This window comes from Sinocyclocheilus grahami, unplaced genomic scaffold, assembly GCF_001515645.1.
Source record: "Sinocyclocheilus grahami isolate Dianchi unplaced genomic scaffold, SAMN03320097.WGS_v1.1 scaffold1042.1, whole genome shotgun sequence".
Lineage (NCBI taxonomy): Eukaryota > Metazoa > Chordata > Actinopteri > Cypriniformes > Cyprinidae > Sinocyclocheilus > Sinocyclocheilus grahami.
This window is the reverse complement of record NW_015506221.1, coordinates 66955-90700: the sequence shown is the minus strand read 5'-3', so window position 1 is coordinate 90700 and position 23746 is coordinate 66955. Positions and strand designations below refer to the sequence as shown.

Sequence of the window (23746 nt, the reverse complement as noted above, 5' to 3'; positions counted from 1 at the left end):
GATTAGTGGGCAAGAAAAATCTCCCAAAGAGCCATCTGCTAAGCCGCATGGGGAGACGTCAGCTCAAAGCTACATGATCGCATCCCTCTGTGACAAGGAAAGGATGTTCTGACAATGCAGACTAATTAATTCTACTCTCCACAAGTTGTTTTTGGGGCTGTAAGGAGGGATGCCCAAATTTGATCAGTCAGTGAACTAAAAATTTAAGACTTTTTCTCTAAAGTGTCCCGGGATAAGGAATCGTTATGCCTGATCTGTCTTTTAAATGCATTTGGTGGGTTTTGGTATTGTTGTTGACCGGACATTGTTCCTTAGATGCAGGTATGTATCTACTCTACAAGAAGGCCTTGAGGAGTTTTGTGATGCTTACAATCTTGTCACCATGTGTTCTTTGTTCTTCATCAGATTCTGGAACTCACAAGGATTATTTACCAAATGGATATAAAACTTTTTCGGACACCAGTGAAGTTTTGAATCACTCGTTGGTGCCAGTTAAAGGTAAAACCGCGAGTTACATGTCTGGTGAAGGGAAGATGGCTCTTTCTAGACGGAAAAGAGACCTCCTGTTTCCCAGTGGAGTTAAACTTTGCTCACATGAGACGGTGCAACAGGCAATACAGAATCATCTCAACTACTTTCACCTGCGAGGTAAGAACCAGACATTTTGTTTTTACTTTCTTTTGAAGGATTCTGGGATAGTCGCTAAGAATGGTAATTGTAAGGTACAGTACGTTGCAGATGACTTCTATAGTGTAAATGGATGCTCATTATGTGAGAAAAATGAGCTCATACTTCTCTACTTTTCATCAATAATAAACTAAGCCAACCTGACCGGTTCCATTAACATCCAAGTAACCGCATATTTGACCACAGTTTCGAAACGTCAGAAACACACGGTCTCTTTGTCTCTGTCTTACATATAATTGTGCACAAATATTCAGACGCACTCAACACACTTTTCCACATCATGCTCTTTCTAAGCTTCACATATTAGCCTGTGAAGTTAGATACAATCAAAGTATTAAACTCTATTGGAGACCACCGCTGAGAATAATGTTTCTCGCTGGTGCATTAATAGGACCCAGATGACCCTAGTGAATCTAATTACGACAACTCGAGAACCAAGTGTTGCTGTTTTACATAAAGTTTATTCTTGCAGTGTGTCAGTGGAAAGTTGATTACGTTTAGCCACGGAACCCTATTAAAGGGCACTCTGATGCTTTTTTACATGTAGAGCGGGGTCCAAAAGTCAGAGACTACTTGTGATTGTGTCTGGTTTGCATTGTTATAAATGAACACAAATACAATTTGTGTGAAACACTGATTTAAAATAATAATAAAAAGTATCTGGTGTTCCCCCACTGTATATGCCAAAGAAATTAATTCACCCAAAAATGAAAGCAAAAATATATTTTTTCTTACTGTACACTCTTAAAAATAAATGTTCCAAAGGTTTTTTTTTTTCACAGTGATGTTCATAGAAGAACCATTTGGGTTCATTAAAGAATATTTCCGTGAACATTTAAAAAATCTAAAGAACCTTTTCCCACTCTAAAGTACCTTTTGTGCAATTTTGTTCTTCATGGAACCATAAATGCCAATGAAGAACCTATATTTTTAAGAGTGTATATAGCCTAGACATTCAACTCAATAACTTCTCTAGAGTTCCATGGATAAACAGAAATCAAATGGGTAAATAATGACAATTTTTATTTTGGGGTGAACTGTCCCTTTAAGGCTGATAATAAAGGTGTGGCTGTCAGCAGGGGGCTTGAGATGTCCGAAAAAGCTGTTAAAGTCAATTGCTGTCAACATGTATCGTTCCAGTAGGAAAGGCCAGAATTCCCCATTTCTACCCCATTGCTACTGAATCACTGTAGACGGCGATAAGATCCTTCACTCTGCCATGAAAACTTGTGACCTTTGCCTTCCTACGCACTTCTGTTAGTCGTCATACATAGTCGGAATGGCGGGCAGATGTAGGTGGAACATTTTGACTGGAGGTGGAAAATGTTAGCAAGGGTTAACATCTCCCATCTGCGCATTTAATTTTCCACTTGTAGGGTACATTGAGAAAGTATGCGGCACGTACCGAAATAGTAATTTTGGTTCACAAATTGAGAAATAAAAGAAACTAAGTTTGTCTGGAGCAATTGACGTGTGAGGATAAGGATAAGAGATGGTTCCATTATGTTAGCTATTGCTTTTTCTTTATTTAATTTAGAAATAAAGAAAAAATTGTTATTTCTGTATTTGTCTCTTCTAAATGAAAGGGGTATCCATTCAAAGTGATGTCAAATTCCACTACAGCTCATAGTTCATAGCTGGTGTTTTGGCAGATTATTTCTTCTCCACTGTTTACAGTTCACTAGTTCTTTTCCAAAACCTAGCAAGCTGCATTACTGTCTGCTGTCTACACTGGCATCATCATCATAACTGCAATTGAACCTCATAAGTGACTGATCTAGAGTGCACTCATAGACAGCAACTCTACAAAGTGCATAGTTTAAATGGCAACATAGGTTAGCATGACGCTAAAGCTAATGCAGTGATGCACTAAAAATGTTATACACCATTTGTCAAAACATATTGTAAAGATATTGAGAATTGTCAAAAATAGGTAAATTTTCCTCAATGTTTTGGCTGCTTTACTGTTCCTGTTTTTTTCCCTACATTTAAGAGCTTATGTGTGTTTACATTGTATGGGTTGGCATGCTTATGGGTATCTGTAGATCTGTTTGCATTTGTTTGTGCCTTAGTATGCCAGGAAACAATTTGGGAGGCTTTCAAAATCTTCTGGGATCGCTTACCTGAGAAAGAAGAGTACCAAATCTGGATGAGGAAATGTCAAAATAGTAGTGTTAGCGTGTTTGACATTGGCCGGAGCTTTAGCCAGTCAGCTGAGCACCTTACTCTGATTTCAAGTGTAAGTATACTTGTTTATGTCATGGTACTTAACAAATAACTCTTAAATTAAAAGAGAGAAACAAAAAACTACTTTATGGTATTTTGCAGAGGGTAGGAGCAGCTTCAGTGACATCAACAAGGTGAGAACTGCTTACAAACATTTCCATCATAATAACATGGTATTCTTTGAAGCACTTTGGAGTACCATGTTAATATCATGGTACTATGTGATATATGATAGGATAGGAATATGATAATATTGCAGGAAATACTTTTTAAGCTTTACACTGTATTGCATTTCATCACAAGTTGCTGTCAAACTCGGGTCAACACAGCGCACTTATCTTAAATCCATATTTCACATAATTATGTGCTATGTAGAAAAATACAGGAACCCACATTGCATTCCACTGTTTCTAAAGTAACAGTGTAATCACATTATTTTTCACTATATTTGTCTTATGATAGTGCGCCCACCAGCCCATGGCAACCTGAATGCAGGTAGGACTTCAAGCTCCCAAGCTACTTATAGGCATGAAACAACATAATTTGCATACAGTAGTACCGCTCTGCAGCCTAAACATTAAATAAATCTGCAAATGCACAGTGTGGAGCTCAGATTGTAACATATGTAACATAATACTTAGACTATATGAATAATCTAAAACACCAATTCTTTCTTTAGCAAGGCAGCTAAAGTAGCTAATTCAGAGCACACACTGGTGCTTTGCAGACAAAACCACCCATTAATAGTAAAAGCTGGATGCAGAACTCTGGCTTCAGACTGCAAATATTTCAGTCATACCTTTAGTCCCTGCTGAAGCTAGTTTACTTTCCACTAGCTTTAGAGACATAGCACTGATTATGGTTCAATTCATATCCTGAAGGGGAGAAACTAAACTTGGTTGCTAAACCAAGTTTAGATTTTGTAGATTTTGGTATGTTTAGATATGTTCCTGGCCTTAAAAACATTTATAATTATCTTTTCTTTCGCAGACATCAGACAAAGACTACTGCGCCAACACAAGCAAACGTGGCCACAACCCAACAAGGTCAGTCTAGTTTACTACATTGTTTGAAAAAAATATGCTTCTTAAACAATGGATCTGTGTTCCCACTCCCTGTGTTTATAAATACTTCAAAATAAGTAGCCAAAGTCTAGAAAGTCTTACTTCTATTGACTGAATTTTGCAGTGTGTTGATATAAGTTATGATCTGATATAGCTGTATTGTTAATGTCTGTATGCGACCCTGCAGTCATATCAACAGAGATCTAGTGCTCAATGTTTCAGGATATACACCGCTCTCAGAATAGACTTTAATCCTTTTTAGGTACTCAGAGACTTGTAATGCAGTAGAGGTGTCATGATCCTTAGAAATAGTTCTGCCATTTAGTCAAGTGTAACTAATTATTTGTGAATGGACTTGGCCTCAATGATAGGCTACATGTTTGGCCCTGATCCTGAAGACAAATAAGTGTACGCAATTAATGGGTGCAATTTACAATATGAAATTCAGAAATAATTCAAACTTCCTCTTATGACATACATTTTCTTTTTTCTGCCACTTCCTCACTCTCTTTCTTTCTCTTTCCTCACCCAGTCAGTATTCTGGTTCCTGAGGCAGTAACAGATTCACAGGACATCACACCACAGACCCCTGAAGACCAAATCTTATTCACCACTATGGCTGCAGAGCTTCAGATGACAATTGGAATCACTCCTGAGCCTGATCGTATCACAGCCTTTGAGGACTCGACAGGGATAAGCACTAGTTCACCTATAGAACTCACAAGTGTGGCCACTGTGAAACCTATTTCAGAACCTGAACTGGAGGTAAAACTGGATGCTACTGACAGTCCTGTCAAAATATTGAATTTTACCATTCAACATGAAGAGGTTGAAATAGTCTTAGAGTCTAAATTAATGACAACTGATAGAACTCCAGAGGAGTCTACTTCAAGAATGTATGATTATGAGATTCCCATGACCTTTGAGGACTTGCTAGGAATAAACACTTCTCCTACAGTAGTCACCAGTGATTTTACTGAAGAGCTTTATTCAGAAACAGAGTTGGGACAGGATGTTACAGATGGTCCCGTTAACACAGCAGGTGTTACCATTCAACATGAAGCTGATGTTGTCTCTGAGTTTACATTATTGACCACTGATAGAACTCTAGAAGATTATACTTACGGAAAATATGAGCATGATATTCCTGCAACCTTGGAGGCTTCACCCGGGGTAAGCACTAATACCCCTACGGAAATCATCAGCGAATTCACTGAAGAGCTTCATTCAGAATCAGAACTGGAGGTGGGACAGGATGCTACTCAGGGTCTGGTTAAGACAACAGGTGTTACTATTCAACATGAAGAGGTGGCCATTGTCTCTGAGTCTACATTAATGACCACTGATAGAACTCCTACTTCAGGAAATTATGAGTATGTTATTCCCACATCCTTTGAGGACTCAATAGGGATAATCACTATTTCACCTACTGAGCTCACAAATGAGGCCCTTGTGAGACATGACGTTACTGAGGGTCCTGTTAAGACAGCAGATGTTACCATTCCACATGAAGAGCTTGACATTGTCTCAGAGTCTACACTGTTGACCACTGATATAAATCCAGAAGATTCTACTTCAGGAAAATATGATTATGATATTCCCACAACTTTTAAGGACTTGCTAGGGCTAAGTAACAGTACTCCTACAGAAATCACTAGTGAATCCACTGAAAATATAATTTCTGTAGCTAAACTGGACATGGGGCAGGGTGCTACTAAAGGTCCTGTTAAATCAGTAGATGCTACAATTCAACATGTAGAAACTGATGTTGTGTCAGAGGCTACACTGATGTCCACTGGTAGAACTCCAGTAGGTTCCACCTCGAGAAAGTATGAGACAGATCTTCCTACAATCCTTAAGCACTTGCCAGGAATAGATACTATTGCTCCTGAAGTAGACACTCGAGAATCTACAGAAAATGTTATTTCAAAAACTGAGATTAATGTTGGATGGGGTGTTACCGAAAGTCATGTTAATTCCGCACTTGTTACCATTCAGCATGTAGATGTAGACGTCTCAGAAGCTAAAATTATGTCTACCGATAGACCTCCGGTAGATTCTCCTACAGAAATATCTCCTGTTCAGAATGTCTTACCAGAGGAGCCAGTGCAGACAACGCCTACAGAACTAAAAGAGGTTTTGCCTAATCCCCCCACAGAAGGGTTGCCAAAAGCTCTGACAGATAAGGATGTTGTCGAAATCACATATGTGACCACAGTGCCAGAACTTCTGTCACCCACTACACCTGTAAATACATCACCTGATGTTGTATCAACAGAGGATGAACCTAAAGACATTGAAATTGTTACATTATTTGACAAAAATGAGGAGGAAGAGACACCCTACACTAAACCTACACCAGAGATGACAACAAATGAAGAACTGCCAGGTACCATGACAGATTTTCCTACAGAAATATCTCCTGTTCAAAATGTCTTACCAGAGGAGCCAGTGCAGACAACTCCTACAGAATTGAAAGAGGTTTCACCTAATCCCTCCACAGAAGAGTTGCCAAAAGCTCTGACAGATAAGAATGTTGTCGAAATCACATATGTGACCACAGTGCCAGAAATTCTGTCACCCACTACACCTTCAAATACATCACCTGATGTTGTATCAACAGAGGATGAACCTAAAGACATTGAAATTGTTACATTACTTGACAAAAAGGAGGAAGAGACACCCTACACTAAACCTACACCAGAGATGACAACAAATGAAGAACTACCAGGTACCATGACAGAGAGTACTCATGAAGAGTCGAAGGAAAAACATGAGCCTATAAATGTCTCAACTGAGTTCGAAGAGGATCAGTTAGGTAAGGAAGAGGACATTATAACTGAGTCCCCAGAAGTTGCTGAGGTCACAGCTGGAGAGACACCTAGATTGACACAGGAAACTACAGAAGCTACTGAATCTGTGTTTACTGAGAAAGACATGCATGTTGATGAGGACATAACTACCATTGCGAGACCTGGTGAGATGACAAAAGAGGCAACAGAAGTTGATGGGGTTGAATTTGAAGACATTGACACAGACAAAGTGACAGTTCTTGAAAACACGCTTGAAGATTTAGTTGGAGGAACAAGTGAAGCTACTGCTGAATTGGGTGATGTAACTGAAGCTGTTATCTTAGAAGAATCATCTGAGGAAAGTCTTGAAGAAACTTCTACTAAAAGAACAGAAACTTCTACTAAGACCACAAGTCAAACCACAACTGGAATCACACCCAAGGCAACACTTGATACTACTTTTGACATTGGTACCCCTGAAACTGACATTGTAGAGTTTGTAACTAAAGGCATGGAAGATAAGCTAGAAGACACAACTAAAATGGATGAAGGTGATCTGGAAACAATTTTCAAAGTTGTTGAAGGCACAATGCCAGATCTTACTGTTAATAAGTTGGAAAAAGATATACTGACAACTGCCATAAACATGGACATACATAAAGTTACAGAGCCACCAAAAATTCCAGAGGACACACATAAAGTTACGGTGGAAATCACACATGAAGTCACAGATGTGCATGAGACCAGAGGAGACACCTTACCTGAGACACCTGAAGCTGCAACAGAGACACCGAAGGTCATTACAGAAGCTGATGTCATAAAAGAGACAACTCGTTTCATATCTCAAGCACCCAAAGTTATACTGAAGACAAGTGGAGCCATCTCAGAGACACCTGAGGTGACATCTCAGACACCTTTGTTGATATCTGAACTTTCAGAGGTGACTGAGAGAGTACCTGAAACACCTGAGATACATGTGGTCCATCCAGAACCTGCAGAGGACGACATCCCAACTCCTATCTTGAAAGTAGAGGATATCACAGTTGTACTAAATGACTTGACAACTACTATTCAAAAGACTTTCTCCACCACATTACAAAACTTGCCACAGGACATTTCTAATGATATTTTAGATGAAAACAGCAAGGTGAGCACATCAAATTTATTATAGACAATTATTTAACTTTAAAAATACACTTGTGTATATATTTTTAACTCCGTAATTGTGAGTTCCTCTTAAACATTTTTTTTTTTTGTATATAGATTGGAAATGAAATTGATGACATTATGGTCCGACCAGCACACCCTGTCGGTGATCATATTGTGGAGCTGAGTATTAAGATAAGAGGTGAAAGCTATGATGATGCTCTGAGAGATCCATCAAGTTACTACTATCAATATCTATCTGAACTGTTCATCGATAAGGTAAGTAGCATCTATACATTTATATATTTGGCGAATTAAATAATTAAATTATTAGAATACATAATCTCATGCCCATCAGGAAATATATATACAGTACTGTACATTAATAGCATCTCTTTTCTTTTGTTGAAGATTGAAGAAGTTTTTAAAAGGCTCCCAGGTTTCAAGAAAATACTTGTGCTTGAATTCAGGTATGATTTTTATATTAATTTATATGATTATGCATACAGATAAAAGCAATAGCATATATATATATATATATATATATATATATATATATATATATATATATATATATATATATATATATATATATATATATAAACACAGTACAATTACAGCTGGACAGTTATTCGGTTTAACTCTTTCTATCTGTCGCTCATTCTCACATAAAACAAATATTCACACGTGTGTGTGTGTGTGTGTGTGTGTGTGTGTGTGTGTTTGTGTTGTATTCTTAATATCATTCTTTTTTTTCTTAATAAAATATCTCAGGCCACAGAAGGACATTGAAGGGTAAGTATCCTAAATCTTAGTTAGCTCGAACTCTGGGTCTAAATGCATTGCCTTTATAAGTCACAGTTAATCACATCTCAAAATGAAGAAAACAGGCATTAATGTCGTTTGGGCTATCACTACTAATATTTCTGCAATGTTTCACCCAGGCCTGATAAATCCATCTCCCCACCCTGCCATATCACACAGCTGCATGACCCATATCTCCTCCAAACATCTAATGAGAAATTCATGTGCCTGAATTTTCCACCCACCATATGTAGTGTTTTATAGAGCGTTGCTCTGAAATCACTTTCACACTGTTTTCTTGGTAAGGTCATGTGCTTGCTGCTTCATTAGCCTTGTGAAATCAATTGATTGCAAGGATGGTCACACTCATTTTGGTGTGACATATGTGTGTGTATGTCAGTGGGCTATTTTGTCTGGCCAGTCGCCACCTTAAGTGGGAAAAGTTGCTGTGCTAAATGCATGCCCAGTTGCCAAGCATGATGGGATTAAATGCTAAATGTTCTTTGCTCTCAATTGTCATCGTGGTAGTGTTTCCCAAGGTTTGTCAGCAAGGCCTTGGTTAAACCACACAATGAATAACTGCATATTGTGAGCTCCAGGAGGCCCCTTAAACCACCTGTAAACAGACATGTTCTCACTTAAAACCATATAAAGCTAATTAGCATTTCTGGCGTGCCAAAGAATTGAATCTTCATGGATATTTTGTCTGTCGTAGGAGACACAATTGAGCTGGTCATGAACCCACTAGGTTTTTTAACCCTCTTAGAAAAACATGTGGACAAAAAAAATTAGTTCAGCTCAACAGCTGGCTGCTGAATATTCTGTAGCAAATTTGGTTGTTAGCTAGTAAAAAAAAAAACAGCTTAAACCAATGTCTCTAAGCCTGTCCATGCTGATTAAGTGGGTCTATTTTGATGATTCTAGAGAAATTTAGAGAGGTAACCATCACTTTTTATGCTGGTTAGACAGGGAGACCAGGTGGCTGATGAGTTAAAAGCAGCTTAACCAGGCTAGGAGACCAATCAGACCAACTTGGTTGTGCTAGGAGAACAACTAAACCTTAATCCATTTAAAACCACCAAGCCACCTTAGGCCATTTACTGTAAGCTGTGCTTCTCTGAATTTATTTTAATTTACTACTAGGCATAAGAATTATGTAAAAGTTCAATATGATTAAATATGACAAACTGACAAAAACAGATAGCAGGCTCCAACATGACAAACTCCTGCTGTACTGTAGGTGAAGCTGTTCTTTTGTTTATAAGAGTTGGAGTCATTTAATACATAACTCCAGTCTTGAGGCCAGTTTACAGCCAGTGAGGCCTTTGATGAAGCATATTATTATTATTATCATTATTTGACCGCAAAGAGTCACTGTTTTCTTTACATTCCTCAGAGGCCTGGCAGTAGTGGTGCACTATGCTGTGGTTCTTGAGGGCGATGGTGTGGGCATAAGTAAAGAGACCATGGATTACATAAACCTACATTCCAACATGGTTGAGAACTCCTTCACAGATCCTGATGAGCTACCTACTGTTGTCTACACCATCACTGACTTCCGAAACTACATCACCGAAGCCCTCCACAGGGAGAATTTCATCAGAAACACCACTCTTGAAGTGGACCCTGATTCTTTGCAACTGGAAAATGGTAGGACATTCTCTACACATTGTGGATCCATTATAGGGAACCCAAGAAGTGTTGAGCTGAGTGCTTCTTATGGAAGTTTCTTAGAATCATTCAGGTTCAAGTTTGTGTTCTGTCACAGTGGTATATTGTAAATTGTAGTAGAATGAACCCAAGATGCAGTATGTTGACAATGTTAGTATATCCTCTTACAATGCTTGGCAGTACACAGTTTTAACAGAAGCAAGGAGCCTTCATGGTTCTTATCTCTGGTTTTGGCAGACTAATCTTGCAGCCCTCAGAGCCAGTCTCTCTTGAAGAGATGCCAGTATGGGTATGAACTGTGCTTGAGCAGTTTTAAGTATAATTTGATATGATTTGTCTGTTTTGGCTTCACAGTGGAGACATTGCTGCCTTCCAAACCAACCAGCAGACCGCTTGACTCCAGTGACATGATGGTGAGTCAATGGTCATTGGCAGGACCACCCAGAAAACGGGTAACCATTACTGTCCAGTCCAGAATCCCTATCCAGAGCTGCAGTTTAGGATTTAGGGTTTTTTCACCTCATTGCTGTGCAATCACTTAAAGTGTGAATGTGAATCCTTCCAAAGCTGTTAAATGAAAAATGAGTCACACTAATGGCAATCACACGTAGGTTTTTGTTGTTACATGATAAGAAAGATTACCTTGCACATAAAATTGTTTTTCATGGCATGTCATTAAAACAGATTATAGCACAGCTATGGGATAATACGGCGGGTCTGTAAAACTATTCAAGTCAATTTTCCAGCTCAAGTATTCTCTAGACACAAGTAAGCATGCAATTTTATGAAAATCGTTTTGCTCAGGCATTATGAAATATTGAAAAGAATATGTTTTTAATCTCAGTATGACATATATTTATTGCAGAGGCCGAGCAGCTTTCTTCGCAGTCTGTAGTTTAATTAGAAAGACACATTGGATACCAAACATAGCAATAATCTTAGAATTTACTCTCAGTTTTTCCTCTTACATTTGACAAAACTGGCACTTTTTTCAATACCCTTATTAAGTAGATTTACTGTCTTGTTTTGGCTGGTGCCCATGTCTGTATCTGGAAACATGTGTTCTCTCAGGTAATAGTATGCTTGCCTCCAAAGACACATGTTAGTTACTTAAAGTTGATGTGAGAAGTTGATGCTTTATCTGATCTGTCCTGTTTAAGATGGATATTTGTTTGTGATCAGCTAGCTGTTGATGCAAATTATAACTAGTAGGGTGCATAAAACTAGTTCTATAGGAAAATCGGTCTAGCCATTTGTCCTATATTAAATAGTCAGTGGACCTATTTCAAGAAATACGAGCATAGCTCATTTCTGTGTAAAGTGTTTGTGAAACTATTCTTATGTAAATTGTCACACTGAATTAAAAGTGACAGTTTACGTAAGAATGGTTTTACGAATGATTTACGCAGAAAGTCATGCTGCTCGTGTTTCATGAACGAGGCCAGTGTGTGCAACTGACAGTGACCTAGTTCCAGTAGCACCTCACTCATTACTTGCATAAAACTAAAATGGTGTGAATAACTCATGAATGTATATGCAACCAGTTGTTATATATACAACATGACATATTCCAAATCTGCATGAAGGTTAAATGTTAATATGTGGTGTATGGAACAGCTAAAAACTGTCTTCTGGTCAAAAATGCCTTAGTCAATACCCCATCTAGGACCAGATCCTCAGGATGGCGTAAAGATCATGTGCATGTGTACTTTTTTAGAATGTCTATGCAATTTTTCCACTGACATTTTGTTTTAGGAAATTCGTTTGAGGAAAATTTCTTCCACTTACAAATGTACTTTTTTTTTTTTTACTCTTATTTTTTTTAAATGGCCAAATGGTGAGATATAATTTTAACAGCTGAAACATTAGGACATTCAGTGGACATAGGCCTAAGTATGGAAAGTTACAATGTCTTTTGGCTCATCTTTTTGTCAACAACATTTATGTAGACTTACCTTAAATATATTTGCTTTATGTCTCAATAATAATTTTACAGTTTATAGTAACTAACCATGACTGTTCAATCATTAAATCCTAGGATAATGTTCTTGCTTCTGAGAAACCACCAGATGTTACCAGGCAGGAATTATCCAACAATGACATCTCCATTACAAATCATGACTTCCTTGACCGCATTCACATGATAGATCCCTGGATGGATGGACAGAGTGAGGACACAAATGATGTAATCATCTTTGAGGAAAGTCCCACTCTGTCTCACACAGATGTGTCTATAAAGAACTTTGACATTGAGCGTACCTCTAAAATTGAGACATCAAGCAGTGCACCTGCTCCTGGTACAGAGAGTGAGTCTACTGTAATCTCTCACAAATTATTTCCCACCTAAAAATCAGTAATATGGTTCTAAAATCTTGTGTTCTTGTTTTAGACAATAGTATTGTTGAAGAGGAGGGATTCTTACTGACTGCAACTACAGTCAGTCCTATCACAGGCACAATTACTGTAGTTGCCTTACCTTCGGAATCACCTCACAAGTTGGAAGAGATCTCAATTTCTCCTGTGGAACCTCCTGATGTTGAGTTGACTACTCAGAGTGACTTGATAGACCTGGGTTCAGGCTCAGGTTTCTCTGGAGATCATCTAGGTCCTGACATTTGGCCTTGGGAGTCAGGAACACCAGAAGAAGTCTTGAAAGAAGATGAGGTACACCAACCTCAGGAAGATCAGGAATCTATAGTGGAACAGCTTGAGCCTCCCCACCAAGATCTGACACCCGAGGAGCCATTCTTGGACAGGGTTCTTGTGACACAAGACATTCGTACTAATCCTCACTACACAACAACTGACCAAGCTCCGGTTTTTTTGACTATGGAGACTTTGACTGTGGAGCTTTCTATGCAGACCCAAGTAGCCCCTGAACAATATGAAGACTATTTTCCAGATGAATCTACCACTATGGTTACACATGTGACCAGTCAACCCTCACTATATGTCTACACTTCAGCAGGAACCCAAGATGTGGATGCATCACAAAGTCCTGATACAATCAGTTCACCTGCTGATAAGGACTATACAGAACGACTTGTTACACCCACTGTGATCCCACCAAGCACAGCAGTAGCCATAGATGAACAAATTACTTCAACAGAAAACAAGCAGAGTCAGGAAACACTGGCCTCCACAACAAAGTCAAATGAAATGCCTTCAACCACGCAATTACCTATAATCCTAGAACTTGATACAGTTTCTGTGGAAGGTCCTACCACTTATTCAGAAGCTGTTGAGCTTCCTGTAACCGAAGGTATCATGGAGTTACCTGCACTCTTATGGCCAGAGGTAGAAGAATCAGATGAAGAAGTCAAGATTCTAGACGAGGAGATGGAAGTCATCAAGCTTATGCCTACGGAAAACCCAGTGACTGAACTCTCAGAAGAGGATTTAGCTGGGGATGAGATATTGGTCGCAACAACGGCCCCAATAACAATAGCTACTGAGGAACCAAGTGTAGATCATTCATCTTCCCTGTTTCCTGAGAATGACTCTCCGTTCACTCGGATATCACATTCATCAATAGAAGATGAGCCTTTACCAGAATCAACCACGGAACCTCTACATATCCAATCATCTACTCATTCGGTTCTTCAAGAGACGACTCCAGAGACTCCAACTGATGTGATACACACTTATATTGCAACTGTTGCAAAGGAGCCTGTTTTATCAGAGAATGCTGAAGATGGAGACTCAACTATAATATTTCAGTCATCCACAATGTCTGTCATTCCAGATGTTTCAGAACATACAGAGACCCTTAGTTCCACCACTGTACCATCATTTTATCAGTCAACATTCAAACCTACTATCCAGATAACGTCAGATGACTCAGTACAAGAGCACACAGCAGGATCAAGCCCTGACATCACAGGCCTCATCCTACCTACCAAACTAGTGAACTCTGACAGTACTACTCTGAAAGTTCCTGTTCCAGTAAACCCCAACATAACAGAGTTTGATGTTTCATTTGACATATTCCCATTTGATGGGCCAAACCATGATGAAGACGACGGTAGCGGATTTGCTCGTGGGGCTGACTTGGCAAGTATTGCCTTGCCAGCCAGTCCTGGAAGGGCGTTAATAGTGTTTTTCAGCCTCAGGGTCACCAACATGATGTTTTCCGAAGATCTGTTCAACAAGAGCTCTACTGAATACAAGGCTCTTGAGCAGCAATTCATGGAGTTGGTAAGATATATTTGTCACATTCATTCTTAGGTTATTACTGTGCTCTAATTTATGGAAAGCAAAACATCAGTAAAAAGGCCATGAGTTATTAATCACAACTGTTTTTATACATGTTCTTAGGCAGTAATGAGCTTAAGGAACCCAAATGGATGTTAGACAGCATGTTTGGGACTGATCACTTTAATTGCACTTTTTCATACAATAGTAGTGAGTGGTGACTGGTGGAATCTTTTGTGTTGCATGGAAATCTTCATTGATGACAAAATTTTCATTTTTGGGTAAACGATTCCATAAAGCATATTCTAAAGTTACACACAGGACAACATCAGTTTAGATTTGTTGATGTTTGTTGTAGAACATTAGGAGGGTTTGTTAGGGGCTTTGCATACTATCCGTTAACTCCATTAGCAGCTGTCTTTATGAACACTAACTAATGAGATAATTGGAATGGAATTAGACTCTTCAGTCACCATCTTGACTTCCATTAACGTCACTAGGTATGTGTGGCTCAGTATTGCTGCTTATTGGAATATGCTTTATTTTATTTCATTTTTTCTCTCTAGCTTGTACCATATCTACAGTCCAACCTCAGCAATTTCCAAAATTTAGAGATCTTGAACTTCAGGAATGGAAGCATTGTGGTAAACAGCAGGATGAAGTTTGGCAAGCCAGTTCCCCATGGTGTGACAACAACAGTGTACCTTATCCTAGAGGACTTCTGCAATACTGCTTACCAAACTATGAATCTTGCAATAGACAAATATTCATTGGATGTTGAATCAGGTAACTCAAAGTTTACATATACACTCAAAACACAGAAAACAAATTGGCGGATATGAAGACATGAGTGCATTTTTTGGCATTGCCTGTGGCCAACAATATTCACTAAACATAATTTGATTCTTTAAGGGGTAGAATGCCTGCCATATTATGCATTTTTGCCAATTCAAAGTCATTTTTAAATCCTAGATTTATTAGCACCAGTCACAAGTACTATTAGTACTATTTGTTATAGATTGTCACAGTTTGTGCACCACTTATGTTTCATTTGTCATATTTTAAGCCAAAATTGATGAGTAACAATTGTTTTGTTTTACTGTTTATTTTATTTTTATTTTTTTGTGTGCCACACAGGGAGGCTTTGTGACTCATATATGTTACAGGAGCCAGACTGATTGGCAAAAAGAAAAATTTCTTCAGCTGATACCAGTACTAAAAGGCTACTGAACAATTGTAATTGAACAGGCATTAATATGGGCAAAACATATCTTAGACTTACTTAGGGACAAGAATACATGTTTAGGGGACAGGTTTTTTTTTTGCCTTTGCCTTTGCCTTTGCCAATATGCAAATAGCAATCCTAAAATTGTACCAGAAAGATCGATAACCACATTCGCTGTGCATTTTGCTGGCACACCTCCAAAATGTGATATCTCAGATATCTCTTTTGAGCAATATTGAGCATGTTTCTTCTATGCTAGAGGACATAAGGTTAGGGTTTTCCAGTCTGGCTTTGGAAAACAATAGGCCTTGTTAGGATGAGTGATAAGAGATTGATTCTGTACTCCAGACAGATTAGAGGTGATTTATTCTAGTGAGACTTGTAGAGCTCAATGCGTCAGGCAAATGAGTCATATTTGTTTGTGTCCCTGTGTAAATTCTCTCTGAGCTCCTTTGTCAACACACATCTCTAATGACCAAATGCTGATGCCTTTGAAATCAGAAAATTGTCTTTGTTTTGATGCCACATTTGTAATGAATTGTAATAATGCTTTTTTTTCTTTTCTTTGCTGTGAGTATGTATAATTTGTCTTTTTCTTTCTGGTAGGTGACCAGGCTGATCCATGTAAGTTCCAAGCGTGCAATGAGTTCTCCCAGTGTTTAGTCAACCGCTGGTCAGGCGAGGCAGAGTGTGTTTGTAACGCTGGCTATTTTAGCGTGGACGGGCTGCCATGTCAGAGTATCTGCGATATACAAGAAGACTTCTGCCAGAATGATGGGAAATGTGACATCATACCTGGCAAGGGCGCAATATGCAGGTGTGTACTGTAAAAAAATCTCCTAAAGCAACAATACGGCCAAAAATGCAATTCACTGACCTTTGTTTTTAGGTGTCGAGTCGGTGAAAACTGGTGGTATCGAGGAGAACACTGTGAGGAGTATGTGTCAGAACCGCTGGTGGTTGGCATAGCCATCGCCTCAGTCGCGGGGTTCCTCCTCGTGGCATCGGGCGTGATTTTTTTCCTCGCCAGAACTCTGCGAGACCAGTATGACACAGATGATTCAGAAGACCCTTTACGGTACAAACTGTGCTTCACAAACACACTCTTAATGATCATATTTTATTTGGAAAAAATTAAGAAGCTTATGTCTTTCTTTAAATTTTAAAACAAGCAGAACTCCTTAGTGGACTACAAATCTGCTAAATGGATTATTAATAACGGTTCAGTTCATTTGAACGACTTGAATGGTGCACATGTGATGCCTAAATGGCATTTTTAAAGCATTCTGTCAGCGTTTTGAATGAATGCTGTAAATACAAGCACTCTGAAATGTGATTTGCGTTTCCTCTGAGGCCCCAAAAGACAAATAATGTTGCATTTCCCAACTTGTTAAATGACATTTGGTTTCCTCACCTGGTTGAAAAGGAACCAAACAATCTCAGCTGTGATTGTGTTTGAAAGCACTGCGTTCTGGAACATACATATGGAGCGCACTGCAATATTTTACAGCCCAAACGTGCGTATTTTCTTTTTATGACCTTGCTGCACGAATAAGCCGGAACACACAATATGTTCTCTTTGGTCGTTATGAAACAAATGCTGTTAGGCATGTGCAGGTTGAATCAATTATCATTTTTGAACAAGTTCTTCCTGTCCTAAGTTTCATTTTGAACACACATTTTATATCCAATACACACATTTTACATCCATCAGCTCTAGATAACATACATACAAGAAGTACTTAAGACACTTAATCCGCAATGTATTAGACAACTGTGACTGAATTAGTACAATATCCAAACAAATGTCAATTTATTTAAAAGACAAAACATATTGTGACACTTTCTGATTGTCAAACGTGTAAATATTATATCTGACTTCATACATTCAGTCAAGTTAGCTTTAATACTTGAAATGTTTCTTTGTTACATTTAAATAAAAAATAAAGACACAATATTATAAAATACTTTAATTTAGTTTGCATCTACACTTTGTCTGTAAACATAAACACGGCAGACTTAAACCTGTTTGCTTCACCAGCACCAGAGCAAACAGGGAAATCCTGGCAGACGCACGATGATGTAACGTCTCTGCGGGGGATCTATCAGTGATCCTGATCAACAGGTTATAGAGGAATGAATGCCAGGATGGCAGAACATTGAGCCGCTCTCACTCGGCCTGAGATAATCCACTCACTTTTTCCGTGGCTCCACTATCTGACCCTTGGGCAGATATAAATAGGTGGGACGATCTGCTACTTTTATAAACCCACAGTAAGGGCATGTTTGATTCCAGATACAACCAAAGGTTTATTTAATTACTAATTTAATTTGAGACAATAGAGAGATGCCATTATTCAGGGAGAGAAACATATTTTGAATGAGATTCAAATCTGTCTTCCCAAAATAATTTTTTTTTAGTCTGATGTATTGATGTTGCTGTCCTAAATCTGACTTTTACTTCCTGACATTTTTCCACAGATATTCAGAGAACATGCCATCTCTAGAAAGAGCCACTGAGTACAATCCCATGTTTGAAAGTGAAGCAACTACAGGGTATAAAAAGTACTACCGCCGTTACCCAGATACCCCTGCGTATAGCACCGGCAACGCTGAGACCTCCACGGACTTCAGCAGCGAGGAAATACGACACATATATGAGAACAGTGAACTTACGAAAGAGGTGTGTTTGTGTGCATGTTAATAGACCTTAGAAGACACTAAATTAATTTTGACAAGAATCAAGGTTTTGTGGGGCAGAAGTAAGCTCCCTTGGTGTGGTATATTGTACCTGGTTGTTGATCGCTCAGTTGACAAATTATTAAAAATACATCTTTCGGACCTAAAAAGACAACTTTCGAAAGTCATGCAAGTGGCAGCAATGCAGCATGTTTTATGGCAAAAAGAAAGCTAATAAAAATGCAATTAATTTAATTGATTATGAATTGAATTGAAAAAAGTAAGCACTACCCAAAGCCTAACCGTCAAATGGGGCACAACTATTTTTACAAGGTGACGATTTCATATGAATAAGTACAATATTATTTCTATGAAAACGTATGATTTTTATAAAAATAGTAAGCATGAGGGTCCACTCCAAAACTTAATGCCTGTTCACACCAAGAACGATAACTATAAAGATAACGTTAAAGATATAGTTCTAAAAATCGTTCTCAATATTAAAGAATAGCAGAGTCCACACCTCAACTATAACGATAAAGGCACAGAGAAACAATATAGTTGGAATCACTTTCAAAACGATTTTTTCCAACTGATGAACGATAAAAACATTGACAGCCAATCAGAATCAATCCTGCTATGAAGAGCTTGAGAATTTAAAGCGGCAGACGAGCGTGCGCTTGGAATGAACAGACGATATCGTCCGCTGGTGTGGATGCTAATATCGTTATCTTTATAGTTATCGTTCTTGGTGTGAACAGGCCTTTAACCATTGAATGGGGGTAAGTAGATTGTACAAAGACGTATGAATGTGATCATACAAATTCACATAAAAAATAAAAAAATTTTTTTTTTTCAAAACTAAGCTAATAAAAGCATACTAAACTGAACTGATTAGAAAGTGAATTGATTAGAAAACATAACTATCTTATAAGGTGGCAATTTTGTATACATTTTTACAATGTTATTTGTATGAAAAATATATTTTTTAGGAAAAAAGTAAGCACGAAGGTCTTACCCCTACACTTACCATTAAATTGAGTTTAAGTAGACTGTATGAAAAAGTATAAATGAGATTGTACAAATTAACATAAAAAAGCAAAATAGTTGCATGTTGACAATTCCACGAATAATGAGGTGCTCATGATACACATTGTCCGTAGAGCTGTACCGCTGTGTGTGTTTATGCAAGTGGTCTGCAGCATTGCATAGAATATTCCTCAAAAACGTTCCTAAAAATACTCTCATGTCCTTCAGCTAAAGCACTGTTCCCTGTAGCAGTGAAACTGTCATAGTCTGAGTGTCTGATATATGCTCACAATGGAGAAAATTCTGGCAACGCTGAACAATGGAGAATTGTCAAACATGTCCTCATTGGGAAACAATACTTGATGGGTAGATAAATCATATTTCTTATGTAATGTTCAGAACTGAATGCACTAAACCGTTTTAGAGGCTAAATGTCTTTTATTCACTCATTCCTGCAATCCATGAAACATGTAGTGGAGCGTTAATGGGTGCAGAACTACTACTAATAGTTATGTAATTATCTAAAATATGTCAAATGCAACATTTTTTATTGTGGATTTCATATTTAAAAATAGCCTATCTATCTATCTATCTATCTATCTATCTATCTATCTATCTATCTATCTATCTATCTATCTATCTATCTATCTATCTCTCTGTCTGTCTGTCTGTCTGTCTGTCTGTCTGTCTGTCTGTCTGTCTGTCTGTCTCTCTCTCTCTCTCTCTCTCTCTCTCTCTCTATCTGTCTGTCTGTCTGTGTCTGTCTATCTACTCATCCATCTGTCTGTCTGGCTCGCTATCTATCGATCTGTCTGTCTGTCTGTCTGTCTGTCTGTCTGTCTTTTACTTTGAATATAAATCAACTCCTTTCTGATGAAAGTGCCTATAATTAAAGAAATCCTTCATAAGATTCTGTGTTTCACCTTAGCTCTTGGTTTAAAGTGCCAGAATTGGTCTATATGTCTAGAAGTAAAAGGAGGACTGGGGCAGAGAGGTCAGCTCATTTGTTATGTAACTGTCTTCTTCTCCCTCTTCCACCTTCCCTCTCTCATGACAGGAAATCCAGGACCGTATTCGAATTATCGAGCTGTATGCCAAGGACCGCCAGTTTGCAGATTTTGTCCGACAACACCAAGTGTAAGTGTTTGGACTAACACAAACCGATGATAATAGACCTGACACACACCATCAGAATGTTCTGGTTTCCATATAACCTAAAGTCAGTAGACAGCATCTGTGTGCATATTGTCGATGACCACAGAAAATAATTTTGCCTTGTCCTTCATTTGAACAAATAAGCAAACATTTTTTTTGTTTTGTTATATATACTGTATATATATAATTTTATTCCAGTTATGGGCGTACAGTGAAAGTCTATAGGGCAAGATGTGTGCATGATAAACAATTTACATTTTCAATAACACATTTCTGTATGGATGAATTCCATTTTAACAACTATAGGAGCTGCACGTCCCCCTGGAATGTCTTGCCCCATAGACTCATTGCAAGTATGGTACTATAAACACCATTTTTGTTTGTTTTAAAAAACTGACGGACAAGTCAGAACTGCTTTACATGGTAATTGACTGCATATCACAGATGCTGCAGATAGAACTTAACTTGTTTTGAACACAGCGCTTTTGTTTAGCATGCACTGTGGCAGCCAGTAAGAGGCCCAGGCCAAATAACAGACTGCAAAACCACTAAATGCACCACTTACTGGAAAATTAACTTCTCTTGTCCTTCAGTGAAGTATGACCTCAGCTGCACATACATGTAAATCAATAAATTCTATAGAACAGGGGTCAGCAACCTTAGGCACACATGCCAGCGCTGGAGGGGAAACCACTGGCACGCAAGCAAAAATAGCAAGAGAGATTAATATTATCTATCTATCTATCTATCTATCTATCTATCTATCTATCTATCTATCTATCTATCTATCTATCTATCTATCTATCTATCTATCTATCTATCTGTCTGTCTGTCTATCTGTCTGTCTGTCTGTCTGTCTGTCTGTCTGTCTGTCTTTCTGTCAGTCAATCAATCCATCCATTCATCTATCATCTTCAACTGTCAGTTCATCCATTGTTTTATCCAACTATCTATCCATCCATCCATTCAACTCTGATCAAACACACCTATAGGATTGCTTGAATATTACAAGCATTTTAGCCATTTTGAAACTAAACTCTGAAACTGCCCCATCATGTCAAAAATATTGCCAAGATTTTGTATTGCTACACTGGAAAAAATATGTGACACAAAGTGCTGTGAAGTGACAAAAATGATCACTGACCAGATCATATGATGTTAAAATGTATTAAGGCAGTTTTAAACACTCAAAACTGGTGCCACTGCTCACATACAAAAGCAATATTTAATGCTAAACTGAAAATTTATTTCCATGCCTTTGAAAAGCAGAGATTTGTTTATTTTGTATCATGAAGAATGTCTTTTCGAGACAGTCCATTTCTGGATATGAATTGAACTCTTTGTGCAATGGTAGTTAATACGTCTTCAATAGAGCTCAATGTTCTGAGCTACAATAGCATGGCAAGACAAATCCAGACTGAAGGCCCGTTCGTGGGTGTTCTACTTGTGCCAGGTGCCATATAGAGTTCCAGACGGGTAGAGAGTACCAGACTGAAAAACGAATGCTGGGGCTGAGTAATGGTTAACTGTCATACCAGCTGCAATCACAGGGCAGATCACTCACTGGAGTCTGGAGCCAGGCCACACACACTCAGGATGTGTTCCAAAACCTAGTGAGCTGCCTACGTAGGAGGCATTTTAAGCCTTTGTAGGCGACCTCCTGCTGCGAGGGCTGGTCCAATTGGTAGGCAACCGAAATTTGCTGCTATTTGTTCCTATTGCCAAATTTGTTTCTATTGCCAAAATTCTATGGTAGCAGCAAGCTGCCATAGAATTCCATCCAAGATACAAATACAAAAAAGAGACAATTTGTTTTTTAAGCTTTGCTTCACCTTTTCTATCTATCTATCTATCTATCTATCTATCTATCTATCTATCTATCTATCTATCTATCTATCTGTCTATCTGTCTGTCTGTCTGTCTGTCTGTCTGTCTGTCTGTCTTTCTGTCAGTCAATCAATCCATCCATTCATCTATCATCTTCAACTGTCAGTTCATCCATTGTTTTATCCAACTATCTATCCATCCATCCATTCAACTCTGATCAAACACACCTATAGGATTGCTTGAATATTACAAGCATTTTAGCCATTTTGAAACTAAACTCTGAAACTGCCCCATCATGTCAAAAATATTGCCAAGATTTTGTATTGCTACACTGGAAAAAATATGTGACACAAAGTGCTGTGAAGTGACAAAAATGATCACTGACCAGATCATATGATGTTAAAATGTATTAAGGCAGTTTTAAACACTCAAAACTGGTGCCACTGCTCACATACAAAAGCAATATTTAATGCTAAACTGAAAATTTATTTCCATGCCTTTGAAAAGCAGAGATTTGTTTATTTTGTATCATGAAGAATGTCTTTTCGAGACAGTCCATTTCTGGATATGAATTGAACTCTTTGTGCAATGGTAGTTAATACGTCTTCAATAGAGCTCAATGTTCTGAGCTACAATAGCATGGCAAGACAAATCCAGACTGAAGGCCCGTTCGTGGGTGTTCTACTTGTGCCAGGTGCCATATAGAGTTCCAGACGGGTAGAGAGTACCAGACTGAAAAACGAATGCTGGGGCTGAGTAATGGTTAACTGTCATACCAGCTGCAATCACAGGGCAGATCACTCACTGGAGTCTGGAGCCAGGCCACACACACTCAGGATGTGTTCCAAAACCTAGTGAGCTGCCTACGTAGGAGGCATTTTAAGCCTTTGTAGGCGACCTCCTGCTGCGAGGGCTGGTCCAATTGGTAGGCAACCGAAATTTGCTGCTATTTGTTCCTATTGCCAAATTTGTTTCTATTGCCAAAATTCTATGGTAGCAGCAAGCTGCCATAGAATTCCATCCAAGATACAAATACAAAAAAGAGACAATTTGTTTTTTAAGCTTTGCTTCACCTTTATTTTTAGTTTCTTTCTGAAGTTTGACATGCTGAATACGAAAACAACATTACTTTTTGTGTCTCAACAATGCTCCTGAAAACTATATATATATATATATATATATATATATATATATATATATATATATATATATATATATATATATATATATGTATATGTGTATATGTG

General features: G+C 38.2%; 1 protein-coding gene across 3 annotated transcripts in view; it reads left to right on the top strand.

Annotated features, from left to right (window-relative positions):
- Positions 1–39: 39 nt before the first annotated feature.
- LOC107566042 (uncharacterized) overlaps positions 40–23746 on the top strand; it is a 25887-nt gene continuing 2180 nt past the window's right edge. Inside the window, exons 1-19 of one of the 3 annotated variants that reach the window (XM_016251411.1) lie at positions 40–321; positions 406–648; positions 2760–2926; positions 3016–3047; positions 3376–3408; positions 3904–3959; positions 4510–7916; positions 8033–8194; positions 8327–8385; positions 8690–8710; positions 10116–10369; positions 10745–10803; positions 12429–12696; positions 12780–14587; positions 15151–15370; positions 16416–16626; positions 16699–16887; positions 18291–18492; positions 20575–20654. In XM_016251411.1, the coding sequence (XP_016106897.1) occupies positions 246–321; positions 406–648; positions 2760–2926; positions 3016–3047; positions 3376–3408; positions 3904–3959; positions 4510–7916; positions 8033–8194; positions 8327–8385; positions 8690–8710; positions 10116–10369; positions 10745–10803; positions 12429–12696; positions 12780–14587; positions 15151–15370; positions 16416–16626; positions 16699–16887; positions 18291–18492; positions 20575–20654 (7547 nt within the window). In that variant the 5' untranslated portion in view covers positions 40–245. Of the gene's footprint in view, positions 322–405; positions 649–2732; positions 2927–3015; positions 3048–3375; positions 3409–3903; positions 3960–4509; positions 7917–8032; positions 8195–8326; positions 8386–8689; positions 8711–10115; positions 10370–10744; positions 10843–12428; positions 12697–12779; positions 14588–15150; positions 15371–16415; positions 16627–16698; positions 16888–18290; positions 18493–20574; positions 20655–23746 lie in introns of all 3 variants that reach the window. The other 2 variants (XM_016251409.1, XM_016251410.1) reach the window with 2 other exon arrangements.